A 22,549-nucleotide genomic window follows, 5' to 3' on the forward strand; every position below is an offset into this window, starting at 1 on the left:
GTCGAAGACTGATTTTACCAAAAGTTTGTATAACTTGGGTAGCATAAGTTTTTGGACTTTCGTGACTGGAAAAACGTAGTTAACGATTGTCAATAATTTAGCCTATTATAATGTTCGATTTTGTTTTATTTATCGCACTCTCCTAGGTAGCCTATATTAGGCTATAGCCTAAATATTTAAAGGAATTAATTTGTTACAGTATGTAGGGCTACTCATAATTTCTAATGGTAATTTTACTTGTCAATGGTACACTACAGTTAAAGGCCATAATTTTAGTTTTAATTTGGGGGACTTCAAAATTATCGATTTTTGCTATAATATTCTGGTCGTGTAAGTATTGAGTACGGCAATTCACCTTCATTTTTGACTAAAAGAAATACTTGAACATGTGAGCATAAGGAAATATGCAATATCCTGTTTTCTTCTAGTGTGATGTACGCACGCACTGTCTAACGATTGCATTTATACAAATATTGAAATTTAATGGTGGCAGAAAGCAAAATGTTGAATGCTATTACTTATTGTCAGTGGCGAAGTTAAGGTGTGAAAATATGCTTACATTGTATCTTCTTATAGAGCAGATATTTATCGGCATTTCTATCAAAATTGTGACACAGAGCCCACAAGAAGATGATGGCCACTTATTTTCGCCCTTAAACAGAATACAGGTGAAGCAATACGTATAACTTATTTGTCTCAGAGCACCCTGGTAGCCAAGGATATTTTTTATATCATAAAAACTGAAAATTTCTATTTTGTCTTCTTTCACCCGCTATTTTAATATGTAAATTTGATGTCGATTTTCAATCTTTATAAGCACTTTTTTTTTTCATACGTCCAACTTGAAAACGGTTTCTCTTTTAATTCTACAAATAATGACTTCAATGTCTTCTCTGAATGAGTCATTTTACACAAAATTAATATGTACCATACATACACGAATACATTTTTGATTAAACTTAACTCAACAACGCAGCACTTTCAGAGAACACCAATATACCGCGACATAATATTGTGACGGAAGGCTAGCCTCGTCCCGTGCGGAGATGTAGCGAGTCAATACCCCCTCCCCGATCCTCCCTCAAGTTTGCTAGTCAAGATCGTAGTCATGCCTTCAAAGGTTTTTTGCCTTAAGCCTCGATGCTCGCACTGCTCTCTCCATACTGGAATGACTCCCAACAGTGAACTTAGTACAGTTCATGGAAGGATCGGAGTATTACGATATATCGTTATGACGGACCTACTGTTGCTAGGAATAATAATTCAAGTTTCTGGGTAAGATAAGCCTCTCAAGAGCTTTACCACTGCTTATTGTTATCCACGCAGACGACTTTACCGATAATATAACAGTTTTTATACAAGTTATATATCGCACATATTACAGTATGTGATTTGGTGTTTCATCATCAGGATCTTCGGTCAATTCAGTTAGAAGTTATTTTACGATATATGAAAGCTATAAGCAATATAATTTATTAAATTCCTATTGTTTCTTAGTCAGAAGTATCAATGTAAGAAAATCAGTCAGCACAAGATCTGCCCTTACTAAACCCATTTTGCTCTTCAACGATTAAATATCTGTAGCGAATTTCTATTTTTCTGGGTATAAATCCAGCAAATATTTTATTTCCACTGCTGGAGACGATTAATACAAAAATATACAGTATAAATATTTGGCTTTGACTATTATATTATAATAGAACAGATTAGGCCTACTGGATTCTGAGAATGAAGAAGTAAAGTGATCTGTTATATCATGGATGAGAATTTCATACAATGTACTTACAGTCGACGCTGACCTTGATCCTCTTGCTGACAGTGGGAGGAACGCCGTTGGACGCGATGCAAAGATAGGCACCCATGTCCAGTCGGCTGATGCGCGTCAACTCCAATACCTCGCCTTCCCACTCCGACACTGCGGAACAATGTATTACACTAATGTATTGAAAGGCAACATACTGTATAAGAATCTATAGAGAATAGAATTTTCAGAAATGTAATTCCTTAGTAGAACTTTTAGTTATGGAAGTAATGATCACATCAGAAATTAAAATAGAGCAGAATTGAAGTGTTCAGAGCCATAGTGAGCCAAGCACCATTTATTAAAACCGGAGAAAACAAGAGTTAAAATTAAGTGATTACCATAATTTAACGAAATATATAGCAAGTAATATAAAGTATGCACATGATAATTAAATGATATGTCAATCTTCATTAAATTATGGTATTTACTTAACTTTAACCCTTGCTTTCTCCGTTTTTAATAACTGGCGCTTGGCCCGCTATGGCTCTGAACCCTTCAATTATTTCCCTATATTTTATTAAGCACAAAGTAAAATTGAACCAAACCAATTGAAAATGTATTCTCGAAGATATAGGCCTAAGGAATTAATTTATAATTAGTTTTATAATACAGGAATTAAATTAAAATGAAGACTATTAAGTACTAGAAGTAATTGAAAGAATCCTTATCCTCTCTGCACAATAATTAATATTGTTTAGTCAACTGTCCGAAGACAGGTCTGAATCTCACAAGTGATACCAATAAGGCTACTAAGTCAGGAGATAATGAGGTAGGGTGACCAGTTCCTTTCCCTCTCTATTGCATTCATCGCTGAATAATAACATAGGCATATTATTACACTAATCAGATTTCAGAATTATATAGGATCTAAATTCCTTTCTTACTGTATATGATCATCTTGGCTATATATTGTATTTATTCTCTTGCAACAAATTGTCTATTGTATACTTTCATATGTTTATTATGCATTCTGGATCTTTGGGCTCAGCCGAAGGTGTCGATCAGATATATTTTGGAAAGTAAATATAATATTTGACGTGGAGACGGAACGATCTACTAAGGTGAATTCTCTCAGGATACCTGGTAATATTACTTGCAAGAGTGGTGATGATGATGATGATGATGATGATGATGATGACAAAGTTACAGAGGAGAAAAAGTACTAAATGTTGCAGACTAACAAGGCAAATAATCACATATCTTAACTCCTTAACTTTGTATATATTTTTTGGGGTTTTTGGTAAAAAAATGTAATTTGATTACAAAAAATCACTTTTCGTGAAAATAATACATTTTCCTTTCTCCTACCAACTCCAGTCCAAATTCAACGTAGACGAAAAGCTGTTGACGAATTTCAACTAGGGTCTTTTATTGGGGCAGGGTTATTTTACGTTCTGTAAATCTACAGCGGGATCCTCTTCCCGGAGAATGCTGTGTTAAGGATTTTATCGCCCTATAAATTCCATCGTTCTTGGCCAGATATCAATCCGCGAATATAGTGAACATAGTAACCAGGAGACCGCTTAGAACAACAACACTGTTGCTCAAAGAAAACTAAGTGAGGATGTAATGAACTTGAACCAGGGAAACGTAAAAATAAAATATCACCATAGCCAGCGATATATCTGAAAAAAAAAATCGTCAATAGATAGACAATAAAACATATTGCACCATATTATGCATGTTTAGTCAGAAGCGCGAAGACTGGTTGGAACCTCATAAGTGATAACAGTAAGATATCACTCATGAGGCAAATAAACCAAGAGATAATGGGGTAAGTGGAACATACTGATCATTTTCATCTAAGAATCAATATCAAAATCATCATCATCATCATCATTATTAATATCAGCAAGGATTATGCCAATGGCCTGTTTCGTTTCTAGAAATGTTTAAAATTCTAACTGGCCTTCCCAACAGTTCCTTCGGTGTTTCAATTCATCTTCTTCCTGTAGGTTTATATTCTCCGACATATCCTATCATTGTGCATTCTCATTACGTGGTCAAACTAATTTTTTCTTATACTGTATTTTTCAATAACGGTACTAAGACATCCAATATTTTATTCTTGCCGGGTTTCTTCGTTTATTTTTGATCCAGTTCTATAGTCCATTTCTCGCCAGTAGCCTAAGAAGTCGCATCTCAGAAGCAAACATTCTCTGGAGCAGATAAAAAAGTTTTTTTTTTCTTTCACCATGTTAACTAATATCAAAACAAGTGCTTATACAAATTTGGCCACTCGAGCGCAATTATGAGGGCCGTAAAAACAAGTTTCCCTGGTGCCGTTTACATAAAGAAAATACAATTTCATGGAAAGATTTATTGGAACAGATGCCGCAATTGTTGAGCTATTTTTCAACATATTCCCCATCGAAACTGAGATATTTGTCATACCATGGAATCAACTTTTGCATCCCTATGTCGTAGAAGTCTGCAGCCTGGGATCGAAACCAGTCTGTGACAGCCGTCTGCATCTCTCTGTCGATCCCATGGTATGACAGTTATTGTCTCTGTTTCAACAAATTTTTCCAAAGAAATTTTGTTTTCTTTCTGTAAACAACCCCAGGAAAATCTACTTTTACGGCCCTCGTAATTGCGCTTGAGTGGCCAAAATTTGTACAAGCACTTGTTTTGACATTATTAACATGGTGAAAAAAAACATTTATCCGCCACCATGAGAATATTTGTTTGTCAGCGGCCTCGATTCTATTTGGTAGGATTTTTAAGGAAGAGACTAGTGAAGTGCTTTATGTGGAGTGTGGCACTATATGGGGTAGAAACATTAACATTACAACGAAGTGAAGAGACACGAGTAGAAGCATTTGAAATGTGAATATGGAGAAGAATGGAGCGTGTAAAATGGACAGAACGAATAATAAATGTAGCTGTGCTACAAAGAGTAGGTGAACAAAGAATAATACTGAAACTGATCAGGAAGAGAAAAATAAATTGGCTGAGTCACTGGCTAAGGAGGAACTGCGTATTGAAGGAGGCACTGGAAGGAATAGTGAACGAAAGCAAAGTTTGGAGCAAAATAAGATATCAGATGATAGACTATATTAAGATACATGGCTCGTATGCAGAGACTAAAAGGAAGGGACAAAGTGAAGAAGATTGGAGAATGCTGGGTTTGCAGCGAAATATCTACCCTTGGATAGATAACTAAGAGTATGAATGAATGTGTCACATGTAAACAATCATGTCGAAACATCAAGTACTTTGTGAAATTTATAAGTAGTGAGTGAATTGATATGCTTTTTAGTGTATTTCGATTGTGCCTATAAGCCTTAAGTATTTATTTAGCTCACTAGCCGTACCCGTGCGCTCCGCTGCACCCGTTAGAAATAAATATAAATTAATTACATTATTAAAATAGGACATTTGATCCAGGGAACATTTGTGTTTGATAGAAGGATAAATCGTTAGTATGTTACTTAACTTAAATTGTATTTAAAAAAATTAAAATGCGATCATTTTGATCCAGAGATCACTCATTTGGTGCAATGACAATTCCTTTTAACATGTTTCTTAATTGTTATTACATGCAACCATAGTTTAATGAAGATTAACATATCGTTTAGTTTTAATGTCTATACTTTATATTACTTCCTATGTTTCCACTGAATTATGCTAATAACTTAATTTTTAACGCTTTTTTTTACGTCTTCAGTAAATGGCGCTTGGCCCTCTATGGTTCTGAACCCTTCAAATAACTTAAATAATGATACAGCATATGTAGTGATATGTAATTATATTTCTTTCTTTCGAAAATGTAAGAATTCACGATCTCCTATGAAACCTTGCCATGGAATGAATAAACGTGTTTTTTCTTCCTACTCAAAAATTTTATATTTTGCACATAGGAGTTATTGTAGGAACAACAACGCTATAATCTGAGGCAGCGATGAAAATAAATTGCTATTTTAAAAGTCTTGTATATCCTTAAATATCAGTCCTATCAAAATTTTGCATAGAATAAAACTTATGGAAATCGGTTTTAAAGACACTTTTGTTAAGTAACATTTTTCACGAAAATCAATAATAGGGAGATATTTCGATTTATTTAATTCAAGCCCCCTTATAACCCCCCTTTTAAATAAAGTCTTTTGAATGCCATATAGCCTAAACTCTAAGTTACAACGAACTTAATTTATATTCCAATTTTCATATAAATCGGTTTAGCCATTATCGCGTGAAAAGGTAACAAACATCCAGACAAAGAGACAGACAGAGAGACAGACAGACAGACATACATGCAAACAAAAATTTCAAAAAAGCGCTTTTCGGTTTCAGGATGGTTAATTACACATGTTAGGACCAATTATTTTTGGAAAAGCGAAAATTACCAGAACAATTTCGGCTACAGATTTATTATTAGTATAGATTTCAAACATTTATAAAGGTTATGTAAGGAATATAGCATCCTAAGTAAGTGAAAGAATTTACTTGCTCAATTAATTTAATCCTCTCAGTTTCCATTTTGCTATTTTCATAATTTTAAATCCATATATTTTGTTATTTTTCTTGCTTGAGTTTCCAGCGTTCAATCTCGATGTAACTATAATGTAACTCGCGTTAGAAATTGGAACTTTCTGGTCGAGATTTTAAATTCCAAGCAAAGTGAAGTACTAGGAAATCCTGCACGGATTCGGATTTTGTATCAGGAATTTCATATACGATAACATTATCCCTTCGAGAGTACTGCTCGATGTCACTGAGTCTGTAGTTTATTTTGTAATTTTCTTCTCTCAGTAATTTATTAACTCTTTTTACTTCAGTTAAATCTTCTTTAATTTTATGTAATTCATCGTAGAAGAAGTCGAATTTAGCCGGCAAGTATAAGATAGATTCTTTGATATCTATGATTTCAGATTGCATGTCAACACTGAATTTTTCAAACAAAAACTTATTTTTATTACTTATATCTTCATTATCCAGTTTCGATTTCACTTCTTCTTTATTCACATTTGTTGTTAGTTTTAACCTTTGATAGTAGTATTATATTATAATATAATATTATAGCGATGTACCGAAGTACATATGACACTTCCATGCATTTCCTTCATTTGTTAGTAGTATTTTTTCCATGTTTTTAACTGCAAACTGCTTAAAATAACCTATAAACTATAAGCGCACCAACAATACATCTGACCTCTGTCGCTGTCAACTGTGGAATGATATTTCTGAAAATATTTTGCTAGCAACTCATCCGCCCAGAAAGTCCTTCGGAGAAATTCCTCACAAAGAACTTTCAAGTGTACATGTACCATAGGGAGTATTAACTGGGAAAATCTTAAGAAAGTTCTAGGTCGGGAGAGGAGAAAGAAACATACTTCAGAACCAATCCGTTTAGAAGATTCAGGGCAACTTCCACATTGTTATAAGATTACATTAGCCGGCGATAACTTTCTCATTCACGACTCGAGTAACACAGACGAAGAACAAGAAGATACAAGGATAAGACTGAAAGAAATTTAGAGGTGCTAATACAATCTAATATGTAGCTTGTTGAAGGCATATGTAAGACTTGTCATAAGTCATAACCAGGGAACGGATTTATATGGACTAAAAATATATGAAATATGTAAATATATATGTAGTTATTTTTACCAAAATATGGAATTAAATATGGATTTTTACCAAAATATGGAATTAAATATGGACTTAAAATTATAAAAAAAATGACTATGTACGTTAAATATTGGTACATTTTAATCAAACTAAACAAAAAATATAATGGACGTACCTTATCTTCCAATGTAGTTTCAACAAAACACAATTTTTATTGTCTGTTACCATAACAATAGGTTACAAACATTTCTTTCAAGTGCTGAAAAGTGAATCTTCTTCTATTGTCTCTGAGGATAGATTTATACTGACTAAAAGAGCGTTCGACGTCACAAGAAGTAACTGGTACATAATTCAATTTCACAATGTCTGCTGGGGATAAGTCCAAGTTAATCTTCACTGTTGATTCACCACTCATCACAGCAACAACCTTTTGTAGTTCTTCATATCCAGGGTTTTTTGAAAGTACAGTGTCCACCTTAGCTCTTACTGCATCTGCAACTTTACCTCTACCACGATTCAGTTGTTCCACAGTACTATTTATAATTTCAAAACTTTCAGATAGTGAAAGGTGCCTATTTTGGAGACTTTTGAGCGTTTTTATGATGCATGAAAATGTATGCTGAATGTGAGCTAAGTCATTCTTCACACTTATGTCACAGGTAACTGTTTTCGCAGTATCAATTGAGACTGCATCTTCAGAGTCCAATGCAAGGAGAACATTGTTAATAGAGTCTATATGTTCGGCATAATATTCAACTGCTTCTAGCCATGTACCCCATCTAGTTAAAATTGGCTTTGGTGGCAATGGAATTTCAGGGTACATTTCTTTCAACACGTTAACTCTACTGGGAGCTTTGAGAAATACTTTTTTCACTGATGAAATCAACAAATCTACTTTAGGGAAATTGTCTCTGACCACTTCTGCCACACGATGAAATGCATGCGCCACACAAGTAAAATGAGTCAATTTAGGATATACAACAGATAATGCTTGTCCAGCTTTGACCATATAAGGGGCAGCATCGCTAATAAAGAATAACACATTATCGTACATAATACCCTTTGGCCACAGGATACCCATAGCTTCGTTGAACAGTTTAACTATAGTTTTGTTATTGCACTTTTCTAGAACATCACAATGTAAAAGAATTCGTTCAGAATATTGTTCACTTAACAAACCGATAACTACATTACCAACAAGTCTACCTTCTTTGTCGGGAGTCTCATCAATGGAAACCCAAATTGAACTATCTTTAATTTCATCTCTTATCTTCTGTATTGTCTCATCGTAGATGGATGGAGCATACGTCTTCCTAAGTGTTGACTCATCCGGGATTGTATGTTGAGTATATTTTTCAAGGAATTCCCTGAAGACCTTATTCTTTAGTTTGTAGAGAGGAATATCAGCAGAGATGAGAGAACGGCACAGGTCGATGTTAAACTCAGATCTTACATTCGATGTTGTTGGTTGTGTTAAAAACAATTGTCTCTGCTTGGAATTTAGTTGTTTGTTGGCCTGATGTTTACTAGTTGTAATGTGTTGTTGCACCAGGAACTTTTGTGTAGATGATACTGCACACTGACACAAATTACAAAATAATATTTTATTGTCAGTTGATAAACCATCTTCTTTAAATTCTGAAATGTAACTTGTTAGTTTTGATTTTAAATTGACTGAATGACGTACTTTTGGCATATTTACCGTCTTTATAGTATGATTTACAAAACTGAACCTATGTGTACTCTGACTGGCATTTAACTGTTGAACTGCACAACTGAAGTCTGTTAAAAATTTTAAATTAAATTAATACAGTTTTGTAACTTACTTTCCCATTGTTGATAGGACTGCTAATTTTCAAATAACTCTGATGTTAAAGGGATTACTGAACATGTGTTTAAATCTCTATTGTTGAAATGTATTTTTAAAAGTTAATGGAATTTTGTTTTGTTTTATTGTTAAACCTAATATAATATGGACTGTTTTATATGAAATATGGAAAATATATGGAAATTAACGAAAATATGTACTAAACTCTAAAATATGGAAAAATATGGAAAATAAAAGTAGGATTTTTCAACCCTACACATTGTGAAACATAAAGATAATGCAAAATATAAATTATATTAGCTTTATAAGTAAATATGTATTTACATATAAATCCTTTCCCTGGTCATAACATATTTATCCACATTTTATTGGAATATATCTGGTAAGAAGTGTACAAAACGGTGTTGAAACGACACCTTTCCCATTCGTAATGAGAAGAAAAAAATTATTGTACAAAAATACAGAGGGTTGTTCCGATCTCTGATAACGAATTTGAATGACGTCATGTGCGTCAGGAATCACACCCACAGCTGAATTTCACCGAGAGGTGACAGACCAGTAGCAAGTGATTTCATAATCAGAGTGCACGGTGTATCACAGTAGCAATGCCCAAGAAAATCGAGCCTTTTTGGGAGGGGTACATAACAACCCTTTCCGATGCCTACGTGAAAATCATAGGAGCCTGCATAAAAACGTGGTTTCGTTATTTCCAAGAAAGGCATCTTGTGTGTACCTAATAAGACTGACAAAGCTCGGATGGGATTAAGCAAATCCACATCCCGTCACAAGTCACTGCATCCCATAAGATGATACAAATTAATTCCATTCGAGCCTTACGAATCTTATTAAGTACACAGAATATGTTTTTCTTGGAAATAACGAAACCTCATTTATTGCAGGCTTCTTTTATTTTCACTTAACTGTACTTGGCATTGCAAAGGATCGTAATGTACCCTTACCAAAAAGGATTGATTTTCTTGGGTATTTCTGCTGTGAGTCGCTGTGCACTCTGACTATGAGATCACTCAGTACTGGTCTGTCACCTCGCGCCACAGTTCAGCTGTCATGACTCTGACGCACATGATTTCACTTAAATTCGTTATCAGAGATCAGAAACAACCCTGTATTTTAAGACGCATAATTGCAGAATGTACACAGACACATATCATTCTTGCCTGCAGTATGCATTGTCGGTTGGCCGTAATTAACACTGCAAAACCTATCTTCCCATGAACCCGTATATCTGTTGATTATTTTATTTAGCACAGCCTGCATATGAAAAAGTGCAATCATTCGAACTTCAAATTCTATTTAGGCCTAATAATCCAGATGTTAAACATTCCATTCATAGAAAGCACAGTTTGACTCTTGTCGAACTTGGATATTCGGTTCGTGAGGCGTTTCAACTTCCTGTCGAAACTATTTCGGAGAATGCAGTTCCTATAGTAGATTATTTTGAAAAGTACTATATTAGTGGCAGTTAAAGAAGAGAAAAAAATAGCAGGTTCAGCTCTCTTCATTCGCTGAACAACCAATTCTGCGTTTACAATTCTTAGGTTTGGGTCATGCATACGAATATTTTCTTAGGTTTAGATCATGCATAAGAATATTTTATTTCAATACATAAATTTGTTTTCCGACTATTTGTGTAATTACAGTAAATTTGCATACCTATTTTCAAGAACAATAGGCTTAACAATAATCTTTTCTATTTTTTTATCTATTTTACAGAATAGTTTTGCTCTTTAAAACGAAATTTCTTCCCTCTTTTAAGTGACATTATATCAACCATGGTATTTCTGCATATAAGTTACATGAAACTTGAAGTGAAACGTATGGAACTAAAATTATAGAATAGAATCAAATAGCACTGGCATGAGTACTCGTTAGAAAATTTTGATAAACTTTTTGGGGAAAAATACAATTGGTAGGAACAGGCTTAGTAAATATGGATTGGAAAAAATAACCATTAGGATGATTGCATCAGGAAGAATATAGGCTTGGTTAAACGAACCATAGCAAAAACAGATTGGAATAAATGGTGAGATAATATAGCAGTGAAAAATATGATGCTGGGGAATGTGTTCGGGAACGCTCTTCTCGCTATGTGATTCTTTATAATAATTGTAATAGTATGAGTGCTGTTTAGAACACTGGAAAATACTACATAGATAATGTGATGTAACATTTTAGAACAAAATTGGTTCTTGCAATTATCCCTCCAAGTTTTTTGTATTTTTAAGTATATTTTACTCTTACAATTACTATTTGGAATATTGATATCCCATTATTTTATTGATATTATTAGGTATCAACGTCGTATTCTCTATTTCTAATAATACTTTTTATAACATGTTTACAGTACCTATGAGTTTGAATCTATATTCTTTACTTTTATTGTGTTATTTTAAACACGATCATATTTGTATTTCAAATTAACTGTGATTAAGGTTCAGTTACAACTCTGACTGAGGTTCTAGCTGAAATGAAAATTTATTATCAGGCAGTACAGATAACTCAAGCTTGGAAACTACCTGGAGAGGGGAGGTAGTACAGCTAAAGAAGGAAGTCTAACTACGCTCCGATACTCATGTATACTCACATTATATGAAAAGTTGACTTCCTGGCAATATATTCAAGTTGCATCCTCCCTATAATATATTGAGCAGTATTGTAATACATAATGTTATTGGTGTTAATGATTTATTTTCTAATTGCAAATATATATATATATATATATATATATATTCATTAGTATAATATATGACTGACCTAAATGTTCCATCATTATTCTAGTTTTATGTGCCCAAATAATAGATTATAGCGTCTGAATAAGGAGAACTTTGCCAGATAATGTACTCCTCATCATAATAGAAGAAATATTTCTATCACAAACAACAGCCACATATAGAAATGTTCTTAACAGAATACAGCCTTGTCAACTATTATTAGAACTGAACTGTACTGCACAGCAGTAGGCGAACAGTGGTAGGGGAGAAGTGCTCTATGCGCCTGCGCGAACAAGACAGCTTGTTAGTTTGGGGCATCTGTACATCTCGCTTGACGATATGTGTCAGAGGAAGAACAATTGTTTGTATGCATCTGAAGTCTGATTAATGGAATATGTAGCTAATCGGCGATTGTATGCAATGGAGGGGGGAAAGGAACTGGCCACCCTACCCCATTATCTCCTGGCCTAGTTGCCTCATGAATGACGCCTTATTGGTGTCATTTATGAGGTTCAAACCTGTCTTCGGACAGTTGACTAAACAACATGATTCAGTTAGTCAACGAATTTATTCCTTTAAGTCTCTCTATTTTTTAAATGTCGATTCCTAAAGAATTTCAATTAAAGAGCTCAAACGGCCATGGATACTGACGTGCAGTACTATGTAAACATTTCAGCGTCGAAATCACTATTTTAATACAAGTGTAGAATTATTATTATTATTATTTCAATCTTGGTTCCCAGAGCATTAGGATTGTTTAAAGAGTTCATAGCCTAACTTAGAAACAACACTAGAAATATATTGAAACATTTTTTAAACATAATCTGTCATGAGATTCACACACTTGGTCGAATGGTGCTGCAATGCTTTTATACACTCCTTATAAATAGGTTTTTCGAAGTTTGCAAAAGAAAAAAAAAAACTTTCTGCCGCGGCGATAACTTCTTGAACTGGCGAAAATATCTTTATAGTCAAGTAACTTTTGAGCTCTTGGAAGAGGAAAATGTCAGAGGGCACCAGATTCAAAGAATAGAGGGGATGTGGTAACAATTCGAACTGTGGTTAGTGTGGTTTAGTAACTGCGACTGCGGATTGTGGACAGACAACAGGCAAATTGTCATGTTAAAAGAATACATTCTTCACGATCATACTTGACATTTTGTAACGAATTTTTCCTTTCAATTGTTGTTGGATATTCGAATAGCAGGCCTAATCTCCCTTTATGGTTTTCCCCTTTGCTAGATAATCGATAGTGATTATCCCTTAGGATGTCAGAATATTGACGTCATAACTGTCATAGCCGGTTGAACACCCTGTGCTCTCCTTGGAGGTTGGGAATCACCATGTTTCCACTGTTGAGACTGTTCTTTCACTTCTGGTGTATACAGAGTGAATCGTAAGTAATGTCATTAATTTCAAGGGATTATTCTTTCAGTTATTTCAAACAAAAAAATTTTAATATAATGTTGCTCGTTTTTACTTTCTTTTCGAGAAAAAATTATTTTTTATGAAACATTTCATAGCGTGTTTTGGGAAAAATATTGAATTAATTTCCGATATGCGCAGTCAATATAAGAGAGCAATGCATTATGATGACAAATGATTGAAAGAATTTTAGTTTTGTTCTTAAAATTTGCAGAAATTTGATCCCAACAAATGGAAGTTTTTGTTCTGCAAAGAGATTTTTAAACCCTGATGCACTATGACAACCCTATAAAGGTTATTGCCTGGACAGATACAGCTCGTATAATGCAATAGATAGATGAGGAAACTAGAAATGTAGGCATAACACATACATAATAACATTAATTTTAAGGGAAATTTGATTTATTATATGTAATTTTACCGGTTACTACTTTAAAAATTAAAGTGGGAGGAAACTATTTGTAATTGGCTGAAGAAAATGCTTGTAGTGCAACAAACGGAGATTTTTTAAATCATTAATTAGATTTGTATAACGTAAAATAAGCTTTTCTTGTTGTCTATGTCCACCGAATATTTAATTAAAATTAAGAGGAATGGTTTAAAATATTTTTAATTTAGTTCTTTTAACGTAAAATAAGCATATCGTATTTTTCTTTCTTCTTTTAGAGTTTAAAATATTTTAAAATTTTGTTTTTATAACATTATTGTTTACGTTCTTTAGAATATGCAATTAAAATGAGAAAGTAGAAATATATATTAATATTTTCTACTTAGTTTGAAATAAGCGTCTTTTATTGTCTGAGTTTTCTGAACATTTAATTAAATTAGATTGTAGAGTTTATTTTAAATTTTCTAAGATATTTAACGTGAAATGAGTAGTTTTCATTTTCCGCTGTCTAACACAGTTTAAACAAAAAAATTAAACGATATATCATTGTATTTTTTCTTACGAGTTCAAAATCAATGTACGTGGCAATGATCTTCAACTTTCCTGTTCATAACAAACCAGGTGAAGTTGTTCACAGCAACATAGCTTTATGTGCATTCCATAGTTATTATTACACAGCGTTGCACGCTCTCGTAATTAATGTATCTTAAAATGCACATTTTCCTGGAAAACTATTCAAAACACAACAAAATGGCATTGACTTTTTTGTTTCTCTTCACAAAGGGAATCATCCACCATAATTAATGACTTTAGTTACGTTCATGCTGTAGAGATAGATCCAGGTTTCGTCTGTGGCCACAAACCTCTTTAAAAAAGTCGGATATATAGTTCTCAAATCGAGCCAGAGTGTATTTCTATATTTCATGCTGGACGCTACTTAGTCCGGTCATAGCAGACGCGGTATGCTTGGACATGGGTGGGCAACTAGTGCTATCAAAGTGTGAACACAACCTCAGTGCAGGTAGAACGGACTCTGTATTAGCTGTAGTGCATTTATGCCGTTGTTGCAAGACAGAAATTTACTCGCTTCAGCAGTAAGTGGCGGCTTGTTTTAAGTGAAAAACAATATAATACCTAGATCATTTTCCTTCAGTGATGAGTCGAAAGAGAAATATTTTTTCTATTAAGAAGGGAGGTAAAGCTTGTACTATGTTCTATTACACTTTCTTACGCATTTTATGTTACAAATAATAAACACAGTGAAGGTTTTTGTAAAGAAATATTGTCTACATATGCTTTAGAATAGGTAAAGGTAAAAATTGGATATCAACAAGGTAAGACAGATATCAAATATCGTTAGCACGTTGTGCGTGCGAGTTATAGAAGTACACGACATATGATCGACTAGCTAAGAGCATTTATGGATAAATTTGAAATGTGGCAGTATCATGTAGAACATAGACAACTTCACTTTCTTTGACTATAAACTAGCTTGAAGAGTGATAAGAAAATCTTCTTATCAAATATAAGACCCTACTTCAAGACCTACAGCTGAATTCACTGGTAAGTTTGGAAAAAAGTGACAATTGACAAGGGATCGAGATTTTTCTGAAATTCTTTTGGCTTACAGCCGATAGAAGGTTCTGAAAGTTTATAGCCTGAATTGATAAATCTACAGAACAGCACGCCATTCAAATTCCAGCGAAATCAGGAATCGAACCGTTCGCAATGCTGCCTAAGCCAGAATTTTCATATATACTCTTTGCTTCCACATTATGTGCTTGAGTCAGAGTTTAATACAAGATAGAAGTGTAAGAGCTCTCAATATACAGAAAGAGCTTAGAAGTAAGTTTATTTCCTCTGCCGTGACATGTACAAAATATTTCCTTGAATTTGTGATTATTTGCGAACACAGACTATTACCTTTCTGAGAAAAGAGGAATACTCTTTAATGTATAAACACTTGTAAATTCTCGCGTTCTATGTTTCAAAAAAAATAAGACATATAATAAGAAATATTAACAAACAGTGTAATAATAAATAAGTGTTGCAGTTATGTTTGTTGTATCTTGAAAATGTTGTATTCAGTTTGTGTCTCCTGTACTAAACTAATTTACAAAAATAGGAAATAATATGATTTTGTTATGTGTGCTTAGGTACAGTCTGTCTAAAATTACTATAATTATTATACCATGCGTCATTCTGAAATTCTAATCATGGAGTAGATATCACGACCACCTGCATGAGCCGCGAGAGCGCACCGCGGCAGTGAACTGCTTTGCAGCGAAACTACAAACAACTTGCAACTGCTACGGATGGCTTCGTCTGTCTTTTTCCCTTTCAGGTTTCTTTTTAGCACTTTGTGGGCACGAGTTGCCCATCCCTGTGCTTGGGCATACTCAAATCATTGACTACGATGTGGTGCACCCGTTCAGTTGAGATGAGCATTACCTCACTAATTTCAAATACTTTTAGTCCATTGTCTTTCAACATCATGTCGCGAATTTTTTCGATGATTTTTGTACTGGTTGTTATTACTAGCAGTCATCTTCCACATTTAAACAGGGCTGACCATTTTTTCGCATGATTCCCTCAATGTCTATCCATGTCTGTTTTAATTCCTGACAAATTCTTTCCCTTTTTTTTTACGATATTTGATGATGGAACGATGCTGAATGTTTATAATTTTGAGCAGTCTACTCGGCGCATTAATATATAAATTCAACTACACCAAATGTATTAAAAATAATGTAATTTCTCGCTCATGACCTAATAAAAGACGAATGGTGCTATTGTTGAACCAATTATGTAATTCATATGTCAGGCTATTAACTTTTCAAAGATCTCTCGTCCATTTGGGAACTCGTTCTTCTAAATAAAGCGATCAATACATATGATACTTATGTTTTAAGTTCAAGATGTAACTGTAGTAATTGTGGGGTTTACATTTGTCTTTTCGCATATACCAAAAGTGGATAAGAAATTCCCTCAGATTATTCTCAGTGAATCAATTAGGCAGCATGTGTGTCAGTGGATGAGCTTATCCGTTCATGTTGACGCACCTGACAACGACTTGTTAATGGCGATCTTGCTCCCGTCGTCCCTCTTCCACTTGACGCTGGGCGCCGGAGACCCCGTGGCGTGACATGTGAGTGTGACGTTTGCACCCTCCCGCACGATGACGTCGGAGCTGCTCAGGGAGTCGTCGATGTTGGGCGGCACTGCAACAAAAGACAGGCGGTGACAACAACTGATTCCAAATACAAACCAAAGTTGAAGCAGATGAACAGATTCCTTGTTATGTGTATGTGCTCAATTTGGAACAGATAAACAGTATCCAGTATTGAAAATAAATATGCCTACATAAGACGAAGACCTTTCGTAAAGCCAGTACTACATATGGTGATTAAGTATGAATAATATAAACAAAAGCATAAATAAATTGCACAGGACTGACTGATGATATCGCGTTGTTAGCAGAAAAGGAGACGATATTAAGAGATATGCTACTGGAGCTAAACGACAGCTGTGAGCAGAATAGAATGAAGATAAATGCAAACAAGACGAAGACCATGGTTGTCGTAAGAAACATAAAGAAGGTAAAGTTGCGAATTCTAAATGAGACAATAGAGCAAGTGAACACCTTCAAATACTTGGGATGTACTATAAGCAGTAACATGAGCTCCAGCCGGGAAGTCAAAAGGAGAATAGCAATGGCCAAGGAAGTTTTTACTAGAAAAGGGAGCTTATTCTATTGATCTGTTGAAAAATAACTAAGGAAGAGACTAGTGAAGTGCTTTGTATGAAGTGTGACATTGCATGGGGCAGAAAAAGGGACATTAAGATGAAATGAATAGAAGCAACTAGAAGCATTTGAAATGTGGATATGGAGAAGAATGGAGCGTATGAAGTTTACAGACATAATAAAAAATGAAGCTGTGTTGAAAAGAGTGAGTGAAGAAAGAATGTTGCTGAATCTGATCAGGAAGAGAAAAAGGAATTGGTTGGGTCTCTGAATAATAAGAAACTGCCTACTGGAGAATGCAATGGAAGGAATGGTAAACGGGAAAAGAGTTCGGGGCAGAAGACGATATCAGATGATAGACGACATTAAGATAAGTGGATCATATGCGGAAACAAAGAGAAAGGGAGAAAATAGGAATGATTGGAGAATTCTGGGTTTGCAATGAAAGACCTGCCATGGACAGAACACGTATGTGTGTATGTATTTTTATTGGGTTATTTTACGACGCTGTTTCAACAACTAGGTTATTTAGCTTCTGAATGATATGGAGATGATAATGCGGTGAAATGAGTGCGGGGTCCAGCACCGAAAGTTACCCAGCATTTGCTCCTATTGGGTTGAGGGAAAATCCCGGAAAAAACCTCAACCAGGTAACTTGCCCCGACTGGGATTCGAAACCGGGCCACCTGGTTTCGCAACCAGACGCGCTGACCGTTACTCCACGGAGTGGACTGTATGTATTATGTATGTATGTATGTATGTATGTATGTATGTATGTATGTATGTATGTATGTATGTATGTATGTATGTATGTATGTATGTATGTATGTATGTATGCATGCATTACCGATGACAATTTCCTTTCAATCTTCAGCATTATTCAATATAGTTGAACTTGTCATTTTTATAAATTGTGAAAACCTTAAAATTCATTATAATTTTATTTTTCCGACAAGTCTAATGTAATATTTTAATTAATTAAACATTCTTTCAGTCTAATGACTTATCTAAATATTACAAAATCAAAAATATAATAACAGATACGTAATAATGTGCTTTTATTCAATATCTTGTGCTAACTTTTTCGCCTATTGGCATCATCAGGCTATAAATTACAATATATAAATGCTTCGTCATGTTAAATGTTTGGTTAGAATAATTTTTAAGAATAAAATACACGCGATTGATTGACAATGAGATCAAAACATACTAAAACAATAGTTACATCGCTTGTTATGACATACTTGAATATTAATATAAACGGAATTGATAGTTATAAGTTAAACTTACAAAATATGTATAATATTATTAGCAATTGTACATAATGTAAATACAGTATGACGGAATAAATTGTCTCATCGATATGTAGCTATGTAATGACCTTATGTAAATTTTAGTTACAATTTGTGCTAGGTAAAGCCATTGGAATATATAATAATTGTGACGTATATTGCACATTTTGTTACAGGATTTGATTATAAAGTACGCTTTCCTATCAATATAGAATGTAATTTGCAATAATTTCAACTGAGTTTTAACTTATTATTTCTATTACTGTATTATGTTTTATTACAGTTCTATTTGTGCTTTATTTAGACTACTATTATAATTGAATAGAATGAATTGTGTTTTATATTTAGTATATTAAATGTTTTCTAAATATGATTATTATAATTTAAACCCATTTGAATGTGTTGAAGTGTCATTACATAAACAAAAAACGATAGATGGGTCAGAGGCTGAGAAGGAACTCTATATTGAAAGATGGACTGGAAGGAATGGTGAATGGGAGAAAAGTTCTGGGCTGAAGAAGATATCAGATGATAGACAACATTAAGATGTATGGATGATATGCGGAGACTAAGAAGAAGACAGAAAATAGGAAAGATTGGAGAATGCTGTATCTGCAGTGAAACACCTCCCCTTGGGCAGAAAACTATATAGACCTAGGAATGAGTAGTACATGTAATATAATTCACAATTTAAAAATGGAACCAAATTTAATATCGTTAAATTCTCTAATTATACTCTCTTCTCTTTTTAGGAGATATGAAGTGGGCACTTTCCCTTGTTGTATCACATAAAGGATCATCACCCTTTGTACGTATTTGAAGTCCAGGTTTATCAGAATTGAAATTATATCTGTTTTTAACGTGGAACATTTTTCTACGTAACACCCGAGGAAATATAATAAGTACAGTATTGTCCCTTAAGGAATCGCGTCGATGCCACTCGCAATGCATTCATTTGTTTGTTCATGATCCAGGTTATGTTTCCACTACAACACTCACCAAGTGGAACGCGTAACCAATGCTTATAATGCTAGCGGATTACTGGATTGTCCTAAGTATAGCCCTCCAAGTTTCACCTTCTCTCCGCATAATGTTGCGAAGGAAAATAGCCCAGATATGTATTCCATCAAGGCGTATTCGGAATGGTATAACCCAGAAAAGGGAAAAATGAATAGTCCTCACTATTGAAGTCAGCCTCACAGATTATGGACTAGAACTACGTTTGTCTTCGAGGGAGGTTATGAGCGAAATTGACGAAAGAAATATTTTCAATTTGTGTTGTTTAATGGCTGAATGATTTACAGAATACAAAACAAGCTTAAAGACTAAAGGGAATACATTGTTTACAAAGTATGTTTACAGTCTAGACTTACAGATTAATGCAATGTTTTAGAAGTGGATGGTTGTGGAGTAACGTAGTGAGTCTTATTCTACACCAGCGGTGACCAAATCTCGAACTGCAGTGATTATATGCGACAGACAGCCTATGAAGTAAGAAGACGGAGGAAAGATTCTTGGCATGAAAACTACAACCAGTGGTGGTTCCTGTACTATCACCTTGATCAATCCAGCGGATAAAAATCGCAAGCTTTGCTGTATCGGTAATGTCACTGCTATCATCAAGAACCATTGAATAATATATGATTTTTCTTGCTTCCTTTTTAACCTTCCTCTTGAATATAATCAGGAATTTTCTAAATTCTTCTCTCGATACTTGGTCGAGAATCGAAGTTCTTTCAAAATTAAAAACTTCTTATGGACAAGTTATTTAAGCTACTTTAATCATTACTCTTTTGAGAAATTCTGTTCTATTAAAAGGCTTTAGAGCACGAGATATTTCAAACCCCATTGGGTAGCTGATTTCCTTACATTATTTATGTCATCTTTCTCTTCCTGGCTATGATTTAAGTATATCAATTCCTGGCGTTTAACAGTTCGCTGGCAAGTAATATTGAATCAGTTTTTCTACAATATTATTATTAAATGAATAACTAATAAATAGTTACCCTCATCTAAAGATTAAAATTGAGATAAAACCTAGTAATTTTAGCCTTCTAGGGAGAAGATCTAAAAATATCAATATTCATGCAAGTACAGAAGAATGATAAAAACACATACTTAATGGTCAATAATAATGATAATGATAATAATAATAATAATAATAATACATTATTCAGCGTGGCAATTAATGTTTCTATATGCTCCTATTGAACCGTTGAGTAAAGTAAATATATTACATTTTGTCCGACAGAACAAGAAAAAAGTTCTCCTTCTCATTCTATACGAAATCACCTCTTACTGCTTGTAGAGACAGAATTTGTAGAGCGACATGATACCGTCACTGCTTGTCTTCAGTACATGAATAAAACACACAGCAATGTACAGGAAACTCCTCGTACCCGTTTGAATTTCTATGATTACATGATGTAATCACGACACCCGCTTTTGTCACCGCTGTTCTACACCCACAGAGTTCACGAAGCACACATGCGCTGCAGTTCTCTTGAGCTTTCACTGCTGTCTCTTGTACTTCGCAGCGGTGATCTTGGGCTTGTTTCATTTGTCTTCGGATGCTCTTTTCTTCAGTTGTGCTCGTTACGACTTTTGCATTCTCTCAACGTTTGAATTATGAGACATTAAAAAAGTTAACAAATCGACGGTCCAGTTCAAAAGGGAAACAACTCAATATTTGAAGTTTTGAGAGAACGACATTTTAAAGTTTCAATGTTGCTGTGAAAATTCCAGGGATCACTGGAATTACTCCAAATTATGTTAATAGTGTTTCATATAAAGCATAAATTCCAATTAGAATGATGTTAATTGGATTTTAAATAGCAAATTGGACTCTAAAATACAGTTATCTCTAAACTATAAATTTTGAGTTGTTTCCCTTTTAAATTGTGTCGTCGAAATTTTCACTACGTTACTACTTTTTAGATGCTGAGAGTAAAATTTTCCCAGGATCATGTTCTCGCATTTATTTATTCAATCTCATTTCGCTCCAATGTCCGGATCAGTTGAGCTCTCACAGACCGCGTATTCCGAATCTCACCGGACCCGTGGACAACAATGACGTCATGCTGCAGCTAACTAATAACAAAACTGCTGGAAGGTTCGATGGCTATCATGGCGGCTGTACAAGTTGTTGTCTGTGCTACGCTAGCAAGATTTTGCGACATTTCCGTTCTGTCATCACCTTCAAAGAAAAGAGAGCATAAATAATTTATTTCTTGATGTTCGCTCATAAGCCATTAACATATTGCTTTTACGTTGTGCTCATTACAAACAATACAACAGAACCAAAGCAGAACACACCGCCATGACACAACAGTGCACGCTGTCATTCGTCTTCTAATTCCCGCCCTATACAAGAACCAATCAGATTCACTGATGACGGCTGATGGAGACTGCCATCACCTGTGCAAGTTGATGGAACCGGTGCGACACCGGTGGAGCATCAGTGACGTCATCGTTGATATTCGGAACACCGTGATGCCATCAGATTGCTCAGCGCTGAGATTTGGAATACACTCACAAGGGAAGTACCCCAGCTCGAACGGGTAAAACCGAGTGTAAATGCGTTTAAAATACAGAGCTGTGCTTGTTCTATCACACATCAAGGTTATTTATCTGTAAAACTCCGCAGTCGTGTACAATCAATGATTGAAGAATAACGAATCTAATGACTAGAGAAGCGCAAATCGCTGAAGAAACAACACCGTGTAACAGACAGTTATAACAAGGAGATCCACAAAATACATAAATGA

General features: G+C 34.5%; 1 protein-coding gene across 1 annotated transcript in view; it reads right to left on the reverse strand.

The window, feature by feature from the left end:
* Positions 1-22,549, reverse strand: part of LOC138700432 (neurotrimin-like) — an 886,160-nt gene that overhangs the window by 363,329 nt on the left and 500,282 nt on the right. The window contains exons 4-5 of the mRNA XM_069827048.1: positions 16,808-16,966; positions 1,787-1,915 (exon numbers count right to left, since the gene is read on the reverse strand). Coding sequence (XP_069683149.1) covers positions 1,787-1,915; positions 16,808-16,966 — 288 coding nt within the window. The remainder of the gene's footprint in view (positions 1-1,786; positions 1,916-16,807; positions 16,967-22,549) is intronic.

The sequence above is a fragment of the Periplaneta americana genome, chromosome 5 (genome assembly GCF_040183065.1).
Source record: "Periplaneta americana isolate PAMFEO1 chromosome 5, P.americana_PAMFEO1_priV1, whole genome shotgun sequence".
In the NCBI taxonomy this organism is placed as follows: domain Eukaryota; kingdom Metazoa; phylum Arthropoda; class Insecta; order Blattodea; family Blattidae; genus Periplaneta; species Periplaneta americana.